This window comes from Amia ocellicauda, chromosome 3, assembly GCF_036373705.1.
Source record: "Amia ocellicauda isolate fAmiCal2 chromosome 3, fAmiCal2.hap1, whole genome shotgun sequence".
NCBI classification, from domain to species: domain Eukaryota; kingdom Metazoa; phylum Chordata; class Actinopteri; order Amiiformes; family Amiidae; genus Amia; species Amia ocellicauda.
In genome coordinates, this window is record NC_089852.1 from 40665792 (window position 1) to 40677013 (window position 11222).

The 11222-nt window shown below is 40.3% G+C and overlaps 1 protein-coding gene across 15 annotated transcripts in view; it reads right to left on the minus strand.

Annotated features, from left to right (window-relative positions):
- Positions 1-10507, minus strand: part of picalma (phosphatidylinositol binding clathrin assembly protein a) — a 51216-nt gene extending 40709 nt beyond the window's left edge. For 3 of the 15 annotated variants that reach the window (XM_066699462.1, XM_066699460.1, XM_066699459.1), the window contains exon 1: positions 9782-10498. In XM_066699462.1, coding sequence (XP_066555559.1) covers positions 9782-9911 — 130 coding nt within the window. In that variant the 5' untranslated portion in view covers positions 9912-10498. Of the gene's footprint in view, positions 1-9781 lie in introns of all 15 variants that reach the window. The other 12 variants (XM_066699454.1, XM_066699457.1, XM_066699453.1 and 9 more) reach the window with 11 other exon arrangements.
- Between the last annotated feature and the right edge of the window lie 715 nt (positions 10508-11222).

Here is an 11222-nt window from a genome sequence, read left to right on the forward strand (position 1 = left end):
AGTTCTCAGGACTGAAATCACAAAATTAATCTGAAAAGCATTTACCAGATACAGCAGGCTGCCCAAGTGCAGCGAGCAGCTTGTCCACATACTTCCTGAATGACTGTCATTTAATGCCGCCACAGTCACATTCTTCTCTCTGCGGTGCCAGGGCTACTTCAGCTCAGGAAGACCAGACATCGCAGATATCCCAGAATGCAAAGGCATTTGACGTGCTACATGTGTGGCAGCCCGTTTTTGATCTGATGGCTGTTTAAAATAAACTCTTACCTCAGAAGCCCTTAACTGCCAAGCCTTACAATACAGTTTCCCACCCGAGACAAAGGTTATACTGTATATTGTGATTTTAAAATAAATACTTACATTTAATAAATAAATTAAAGATATTCCACAGAGTCTGTTATGTCTTAATGATAAAGAGTTGGTCTTAAGACTTGCAGATGGTTTGGTTTATATGGAAACTAATTCAATAAGAGATGGCATATGTAGTGGGTTTACTAGGGGCCCACAGATGGCAAATACCTACAAGAAATCTCTTTATGTTCAGATTCAGATACACAAAAAGTTGAGTGTAACTTACAAGCCAATGGAAATGGAGAAAAGTAGCCTAGAGTGATCTGACAGTGTAGTTTCAGATTTTCTCTCCCTAACACCTTACTCAAAGAAAGCCATAAATGGTGCTCAGCCCAAGCCCACTGAATGCAAAAGAAACAAGTTTATAAATCACTCCTCATCTGCTTGAGTGAATATAGTATCAATATTTTGTTCTACTTGTTAGGAAAAGGCCAAGGGTGCCATTTACACCTTCTTTGCAATCTACATCAACAACAGCATCCTGCTAGTTCAAAGACTAATTATTAGACAGCAGAATTGGGTTACTAAATCCCTGGTTCCCCAACCCAAGCTAAGCTAACACTTCCCACTCCGGACTTCTCCTTCATCCTATTCTTAATGGACAACGAAGACAAGAGCTGGGTCCCTGGTGTCAACTTCCGAAGAGATGACTAGAGATTCTGAAAAGCTTCCCACAACACCGCTCAATTGTTTACACACCCTTTAATATGTTTATAATAGGATTGATGTACAGCTGAAACTGTATTCATGCAGGGGTTTCCTCAAGGATGCCGTCTGTCTGATGTCACCTGCAACTGCATCAGAAAGGATGTCGTACTACTGGCCCTCGGGGGCCCAGCTTCAGCAACAGGGTTTCTCCTCAAAGACTCAGTGTAAAGTACCGCCTTCGATTTCCTCTCGTGACCCCAAATCCTTCTCCGTAATTCTTTCAGCATGTACTATGCCATGCTGTAAAAATAACCCAAGTGCTTTGAGATAACGCCCACCAGGAAGCTAACGCTTGTTATAAAGATTGATGGACGATGAGAGAGAAGTGCTCTGAAAAGCTCTGGTGTAATAACCTCATTAATGTGGCTAATAGACTAATCAGAGTCAATGTAGTAAATAAGCAAAAACTCCTACACTCAGAAACACCTTGGTGCTGGTGGTGGTTGGGTGGTAGGAAACGGCACACGGTATACTTGTGTAATGTAGCATCCAGGGACGGCTTTCAAACCCATTAGAATAAAGAAAAGACACTGCAGTAAAAAGCATTTCTATAGGAGAGTATATCATGGACTAAAGGCTGACAGAGAAGGTCTTTAAATTGTTTGCAGCTACAGTGTGCCTATTATTAAGGCTAAAGAAGGTGGAAATCAGAGTCATTCATAATTCAGACATTTTTACTTATGTATTATTTCCCCAGTTTCAAAGATGTGTGTGGGGGGATTATAGCAGAATGCAAATAACTGAAATAGAGATGTAATATACAGTAAATCTCAGAACTCTTCTGGGTATGGCTTTTTATTCTTGTATTAATTAAACCGATATACTGATATCTGCACAAAGAGGTCACCAAAACAACTTCTGAAACACTACAATTATTAATAAGATTTATTAATTATTAATACATTTCAGAAGGCAAACTCAGAGAGCAAAATCACAAACCAAAACAAGTAAAACCACAAGTATAGCACAGGTGGGTGTAAATCCTGCCTGGAAAACACACAATGCAGGAGGGTTCCTATGGGTCATTCCATATGACAGCCAAATCTGCAACAAACTCCACTTCCATTGATTTGGATTACGTTTCGGCCGATCCCTGTGAAAGTGTTCAAGCACAATGTGGTTAAGCAATGGGGTGCCATGCTGACGCACTCCGTATTAAAGCAAACACACACCTTGCAAAGCAAAGAGCACGGGCAGAGTATTAGCCACAGTCATTCTCTGACCATGCTACATACAGGGCTGAGAAAAAGGTTCTCTTTGCAAACCCATTTAGTGTAGTCTGTGTCCATATAGTACATCCTCTCTAATTAGTCCTGCCATGGGGGAAAACAAAAAAGGCTTTGACAGTCTGGTAAGCTAGGCTAAAGATTATATATATATATATATATATATATATATATATATATATATATATATATATATATATATATATATATATATATATATATATATATATATACACTCACCTAAAGGATTATTAGGAACACCTGTTCAATTTCTCATTAATGCAATTATCTAACCAACCAATCACATGGCAGTTGCTTCAATGCATTTAGGGGTGTGGTCCTGGTCAAGACAATCTCCTGAACTCCAAACTGAATGTCTAAATGGGAAAGAAAGGTGATTTAAGCAATTTTGAGCGTGGCATGGTTGTTGGTGCCAGACGGGCCGGTCTGAGTATTTCACAATCTGCTCAGTTACTGGGATTTTCACGCACAACCATTTCTAGGGTTTACAAAGAATGGTGTGAAAAGGGAAAAACATCCAGTATGCGGCAGTCCTGTGGGCGAAAATGCCTTGTTTATTCTAGAGGTCAGAGGAGAATGGGCCGACTGATTCAAACTGATAGAAGAGCAACTTTGACTGAAATAAGCACTCGTTACAACCGAGGTATGCAGCAAAGCATTTGTGAAGCCACAACACGTACAACCTTAAGGCGGATGGGCTACAACAGCAGAAGACCCCACCGGGTACCACTCATCTCCACTACAAATAGGAAAAAGAGGCTACAATTTGCACAAGCTCACCAAAATTGGACAGTTGAAAACTGGAAAAATGTTGCCTGGTCTGATGAGTCTCGATTTCTGTTGAGACATTCAGATGGTAGAGTCAGAATTTGGTGTAAACAGAATGAGAACATGGATCCATCATGCCTTGTTACCACTGTGCAGGCTGGTGGTGGTGGTGTAATGGTGTGGGGGATGTTTTCTTGGCACACTTTAGGCCCCTTAGTGCCAATTGGGCATCGTTTAAATGCCACGGCCTACCTGAGCATTGTTTCTGACCATGTCCATCCCTTTATGACCACCATGTACCCATCCCCTGATGGCTACTTCCAGCAGGATAATGCACCATGTCACAAAGGTCGAATCATTTCAAACTGGTTTCTTGAACATGACAATGAGTTCACTGTACTAAACTGGCCCCCACAGTCACCAGATCTCAACCCAATAGAGCATCTTTGGGATGTGGTGGAACGGGAGCTTCGTGCCCTGGATGTGCATCCCACAAATCTCCATCAACTGCAAGATGCTATCCTATCAATATGGGCCAACATTTCTAAAGAATGCTTTCAGCACCTTGTTGAATCAATGACACGTAGAATTAAGGCAGTTCTGAAGGCGAAAGGGGGTCAAACACAGTATTAGTATGGTGTTCCTAATAATCCTTTAGGTGAGTGTATATAAAAAATTACAATACATATCCTTGCTTCAGGGCATTTCATTATATGTAAATTGTGTGCAATCACAACAGATCCTGGAATTTCCTGTTTCCTCAGTTGTTCATAAAGGCTACAAATGATGCACACTGCTATAAAACACACATGACAACATCCCATAGTACAGAGTCCAGTATGCAGAGTACACACTAAACCACAACGAGCGCTTGCTCCAGATTGGGATTCTTAAGCGATAGCCTACTTTGGATAACAAGTGTAGTCAGTCAGATTAATAATATGGAGGAATTTATTACCCACATGTTTTTATTCAGAGAACATAAAAATAATTGATGAGCAAAAAGGTGTGTTCAGTTACATTGCTGTACCAAAAAGCGCATGCAATGCTAAGTCATAGCTTGACATTTGAAGCTTTTAGAGATGATTGCTTGTAGTGCATGATTTTCCATATTCCTGAGAAGCCTTAAGCAGCAGTTTGAAGTGCTATTTTGATTTCACCAATTACTGGAAGTTACCAGTCTAGTGTGGTATTTCAGCCCCACAGAAATTGCCCCCTCTTATTCGAACATTATCCAAATTCTCACACAGCCATGTACACGTTGCCCTCATTTCCTCAGACTGTGGCAGAAACTATAGCTCACTTGTGAAAATGAAAAAGGTCACACTACATAATCAACTGATCTGAAAGATGGCGGATGGATTGGGTTTGTAAAGAACATCTTGTGCATTTTTGTGCAAGCTACATTTTGCTCAGACAATATTTTTGTTGGCAGCAAGTACTGTAGTTCTTTTCCCATCAAAACACTACAGCATTAAGAAAGGGAAAAAAAAAAAAGACTCACTCACAATGAATAACAGGCCAAAACTACATTTAAGGTAGCAAATGAAGCAATGTATTTCATAGCATTGGCATTAGAACAGTACTGTGACAAAAAAGTTTAATATAAAGGTGACGGCTACCCTGTAATTTCAAGTGTGCACCAGAACAGGTCTTGGGTCAGATTTTTGTTTGTCACATCTAGACACCAAGGTAATACAAATCACACTGTACTGTTCTCCACTGTGGAACAATGAACCTTAGAGAGAAAAGTCATCAACAGAAAAATTAGGAAAATGCAAAACAATGTCCTTAAACCTAATGGGGAAATTCTACAAACACTAACAGACTTCAGGTATTGATAGATATTAACACACACACACACACACACACACAACCTGTCAAAGATCATCATGACAGAAGTTACTAGATGCACAATGTAACATTGGTCAGATTACAATGAGTTTCAGCACTATATAAACTTGCTCCTTTACACTCAAGAATACATACTCACTGAAACTGCCATCATAAAGTGGGGGGTAATTAACCATATCATTATTGAACAAAACAAAAGGAGCCTAAAATGCAGAACTCGACAGATCAGCCCTCATTGGTCTAAAGGGATAATGGAACATGTCAATATTTGAGCTGCCTCATCACTGTTCAGCTGCTTATAATCACAGGGATGTAATGGGTGATTATTAGATGAAGGAGAATAGCTGGAACATAAATCTTGAATTTAAATAAACATCAGAACCCACTCTATCCAAACTGCACAGTGATTTTGGCACGCATCCGTTTCTGGTAATGGGCACCACGGTCAACCTGGAATGGAATTGCACTGCTGGTGAGCAGGAGATGAATTACATGAAGATTTACAAATACACCTGCCTTGAGAAATAGTTGCAAAGTATTACAGTTTAACTAACTTCTTCCCTTGGAAAAGGTCCCCTGAATTAGCTTTTTCATAAAAGCTCATCTCAAACATATAAATTGCCTTAGTCTTAAAAAGTTTATAGATTTAATTTGTTTTTTCTGCAGTAAATAAGACTCCATGTTTAAAAACATCAGATCTAAGAAGCTTTTATAGATTTTAACATTTTAAAACGTATTAAGTTAAAGCATTGAAGCCAAAAGCAAAATATCAGAAACATGTATCATTTCCTTTCCTTGAAGCTATAGCAAATTTATAGTAATCACTTCCACCGAAACAAATATTTGTTTGTCATGAAAGCTTCCTGACAAGACAGACAACAATTAATTAAATTTCTTGATTTTAAGAAAAATAATTCATGAAGAAAAATAAACAGCTCCATTTCAATTTCTGGTGGATAGAGAGAGTTAAAGCTACAGCACAAAATACAGCCGCCCGAGTGTAACAGAAGGACAACAACATTAGTATTGAAAAATAACAACAGTAAACAAAACAACAATTACACTTGAGCTTTGCGTGCATCTCATGACCTCACAGAATAGCAGCCTAATTTAAAGGAAGATAAATTATTAAGTGCTACTTTGTTCACAAAGTTTTGTGTTCCACAAAAGGGTAAAAGTGCCAGGAGTGTTAAAGCAACAGTGCTGCATATCGGAGTTTGAGTTCATACACTATCCGGAAACCCAGCCCAAATTACTTCTGTTGGAAATGGGTACCATATCTTACAGACAAATCAAAGACTGGTGCACAAGAGAGAGGACTCTTAATGAACACAAGGAAATGCCAGCAGGCTCTCGAGTTTAGCCTAAAAACACCAAAAGAAAGTTGTCGACAGTCCTCCTCTCACTTCTTCCCGCTTACAAAAAGAAGCACAGTATTTACTGACCCAGTCTAAAACCCTGCCACCCCGGCTGTCAATGTAAAGAGGTCAGATCAGCTTATCAGTCATATCAGCTGTGAATTTCAGGCATGCCCTTAAACAAGGCAAATAGAGTGCAGTGGCTTATTTTGGTGCTGAACCTAAATATAGTTCCTCACAGGAAATTAGTTTTACAGGCCCTGCACCACAAAACCAAGAGCCTATCTGGTAATAAGTAGCAGGGGCTCAAGAGCACTTGATGTGGGAAAGCCTAAAGTCTCCCTCTTCTCCTGCTGGAACTACTGCCCTAGAGAGCAAAACAGGCAGGAAAAATAGTAACCTTCCATACTGTTAGCATTACTACTGCTTAAAATAGAGAAACAATGCATGACATAAACCAAATACTTTAAAAGGGAGAAATAAAAGCCTAAGACCACTGCAAACACTTAAAAGTGGCACATTATCCAATATGGTGATTTCAAAGCCCCAAGATATTGAATACCAGTAACAAGCAATATTTCAAGATGCACTTGGTAGACACGGACATTTCTAATTACCCGTATACAAACAGGCAATGCCCAAGAAACAATTACTTTTTCTTTAGAAAAACACTAATAAAAAAATAAAAAACACCTAACCTCTCCACAGTAGAAGGGGTATATGCTTAAAAATGTACATTCATACATTTTATTCATAATTACAACCAGATTTAACACACATTTCACACTTCCTAACGCTTTAAGAAGCCACTACTTAAAATCCTAACTGATCATAGACTTCAGAAGTCTATGGCACACAAGGAGCCCCAAGATTGCATATTACTGCAGATTCCCTGTTCAAGGATGCTTTTTGGAAGTGCATGAATGAGGTTTATGCCCATATTCCAGACTGACCACTAAAACACAATCCGAGATCAAAAGTCAAGCATAACCAATTTTAAGAAGCAATAAAGAAGCAGAAGACTGTTTACCTACAGTGACAATGCGATAGCTGCAGTAAACCTGTGGTGACCAAGTGTTTTATTGCTACAGGTATTTACAGTTACAGCTTTTTATTAAATATTTACTAAGTGTGTGTTCAGAGAGTGAAGGTTGGGTACAATTACGTATGGCAAACTTAGAAAAGCCTATTTGGTAAGAAAATTAATGGTTTCACAACGATGGCTAAACGATAAATATCTGTCAGCAGCAGCCTATCATCAAAGCCAAGAAAGACCTACAGCACACAGTTTCCTGACACAGTAGAAAGTCTTACTGTGTGGCAAAGGACCAGAATTGCAATCTTTTAAGACGGCTCATACCATTTAGAAGAAAATAAACAACTAATATTTACCAAGTCCAAAACCATAATACAAGTTATTAGGCTGCACTGGAAGCAGATCAAAAACAGTAGTGTTTTGGGAAAGCTCATAATCTAGCCAAAGAAAACAAAAAACTGTTATTGTCACATTTATACAAGACCTCATATGTCCAGCAAATCAGTAATGTCTTTAAAGTACATGTTCATGTTTAATTGTCCTTAAAATGTATTCATTAGTTCAGACAATGACAGGGCACAAACCTGTTCATAATAGGGAGCAGAATACCCAAACTGCTTTGATTTAATAGGATCTGTAACAAGTGTTTTTTTTAGCATTCAAGGCAAAGTTCTGATTTTGCCCTTAAAGCTTTTTTCCCTTCTTGAAATGTAATAACAATGTACAGTAGTCGTTACAATACAAATATAAAGCACATGGTGAAAATATTAGCCAAAGGATTTGTTTTTCTGACTTGGGTGCCATTTGTGATCAGGCAGCTTTTAAGTGTCATCTTAAGGTTACACAGAAAGTAGACTTCCATCAGGAGCTGCATAATTATCAAACCGATCAGCCTGCCGCAAAATGTGCTCACAGTCATTCCTTGGCATTCATCGTAAACTGTCAAAACCCATTACAAGTTCACAACTTTCCTCCAGAATTTTAAAGATCAAGAATTCAAAGTCATGGATGAGTAGATCACAATCTCTCATGCAGCGCCAGTGATTAGCATCGTGTCATGCAGACACTTCATGCCTCTCTAGGATACCTTCCTGCAGACACTGCCAGTGTTTTTTCAGCCTTACTGTACTAGAGCAGGAAGTTTCATTGGCTTTGCCTTAAGCACACCCGGCTTCAGAAAGAGCACTTTGTTTGGGTCCTCTAAGCGGCAGACAAGCTTCCCCAACTTTGAAATTGGTCTACTACCACTAAAAGGAAAAACACCCTCATGAACAACCCCTAAAAGGGCCCATTTCTCAGGGGTTTTACAAACATTTATAGATCACTTTGTTCTTGTTTATTTGTTTATGTACATTTCCATTTACTTATGTTATCTGAAGCTACTGACAAAGAGTTGAGCTGAATAAAGTTGTTGTATTATTCTTTGCCAACCATATTTGTAAGTGTAGTGCATTTCCCTAGAAAGTTGGTGTGTATCTTTCCAATATACATCAAAAGCTAGATATGGGTGGCTGTAGATGAGGACGAAAAAGCATGGAGGTGGTACATAAATCTAGAAGATATCAAAGTGTAAAAAAACAAATACTACAGCTTCTGTATTATAAATGGCAGAAGTGTAAGCTGTCATTAGGTGTGGTGACAAGTTGCCTCAGGTGTTAAAAAAAAAAATAGTAGCGGTGACGCCCCTTTCCATATTTTAGCAGTGACACGTCCAAAAGATTACAAGACCACACATCTTTACCCCCCAATTAGACCATATGATCCCAGAAAAACATCTCAAAACAAAACTCAAGTAGCCAACTGTACAGTAGGGTGCATGCATCTACTGTGGACATGCAGTCACAGAAAAGTGTGCGGAAACTTGTGTCAAGTACTTTGCAGCACAAGTGATCAAGGATCTCAGCAACATTTGTGGCCAACATGACCCTCATCCCTGCAGGCAGGAAAAATGAGGCTAGCTGGGGGCACTGAATCCGTCCCAACCCGACTACCCACAGCCCAAGCTGGGAGGACTCAATCCACCAAACCGATCATCTACACCAGTCCAGACACAGACCCCACCAGAACCGACTTCAAAAAGGGTCAAAGAAAACAAAATAGATCCGACACAAACTGGGAAGAGGAGCAGCGATGCCCCCCGTATTTACATCAGGAGATGAATCTGACTGCGGTCGTTAATGATTCCCCCAAATAAATCATTCAAAAACGGGTGGAACTGTGTTATAACAATTCAATGGTTACATTGTAGCCAGGACAGTGCCAGCGCGGCTCTATCACGGTGGGCAATCGGTAACACTGGTTGATAAAATAGGAGAGTGACAGGGTGGACTTAGGCCTCAGTACTTCGCTCGGGTCCCATCCCCGTCCTCGACACAACTTCAACGCGGAAAAGGCACAGAGCCCATGGCTGAAATACGAGATGGTGTAGCAAAGCCCCGCACAAAGACGATACTTACAATCCAAATGTTTCTTTTTGGGGCCCATGATCTCATGCGTGGTCGCCTTGCACACAGTTTTGGAGATGGCAGAGCCGGTGACACTGTGTTGAGCTGCAGTTATCCTGTCCGTTATGCTCTGCCCAGACATCTTCGCCTTGCTTTTTTTCTGGGGGGGGTAGGGGGCACTGAATCAAATATAGAATAGATTTCTATGTATATTCAATGGGATTGTTCTTTTCAAATATCCCCCCGGGGGCTTCCACGGTTCCAGCACCACCTGACACAAAATAAAAGAAAGAAAGAAAGAAAGGGGGAAAAAGAAGAAGAAGACCGGCCGTACTGGGAAAAAACCAATAAGGAAAACACTGTTGTAATATCCACTGCCTGGTCCCAGCAGCCCCGGTGTAGGTGCAGACGAAACCCGGTGCGCGCTTTAGAAACTGATCCAGATCCAGTGCTGCTTTTTTTTCTCTCTTTTTCTTTTCTTTTTTAAAAAAGGTCCTCTTTTTCTCGGAGTCCCTCACCCTGTACCACACACACTCTCACTCTCTCTCTCCCCCCCCTCTCTCTCCCTCTCTCTCTCTCTCTCTCAGTGTCTCTCTCCTCTCTCTCTTTTTCGCCTCCCCCTGCTGGGTTTAAATGGACTGGAGGCTTGCAGGAAAATGGCGGGTCCGTTTCCTCTACTACACTGGAGCCTCCCAATGTTGGAGCCTCAGAGTTGGGAAACTGACGCCATTGTGGCTCCTACCGCTTTCCGACTCAGCTTAGATAAACAGTTCGGCCGAGAGAGCCAACATGGCGACCAGGACTCCAGTTTCCTCATTGCCCTCTGTGTTTCCCATCGCTCGTAGTGTAGGGTGGATTCAGTGTCACATGACCCGGCCCACCAACCGAATGTCAGGCTCTGTTAGCTGCACCGCATTGGAGGACGTGGGAATACCTCTCTGTTATTAAATCATTTTAATTACTCTCGTTTTAAATGTGCATGTTTAGGGTCGGGCACCCTGTTGGACATGTCTTTGTGTGTGTATGTGTGCGTCAGTGATCAGATTGTGATTGCAATACAGAAACACAAGCTCGAATGTAAAGTATCTGATTTGCATGTGATAACTTTCTGCACAGTGTACTGAAATGTAATATTTCTACTGTAGTTTCTGATAGGACTAAGTTAGTGTAAGTAATTGTACATAGTATACATCAGTGATAGTTTGTGATTGTGTAGCAGTTTAATAGTAGGTATGAATGTAAGATACTACAATATCATCATATTTGATAGTATATAGTGTAAGGATTAATCCCTTAAGTGTAATCATACTTTCATATTTTCTTTGTAATGCTTTAGTGCTTCATCTAATCTTGATTATTCTCTTAGCATGGGTGAGCTATGTATAGTGAGCTGGGGAAATGCCTGAGCAAATCTCAAAGGCCGCTGGTGCTTAGACCAAGATGTTCCTAAAAC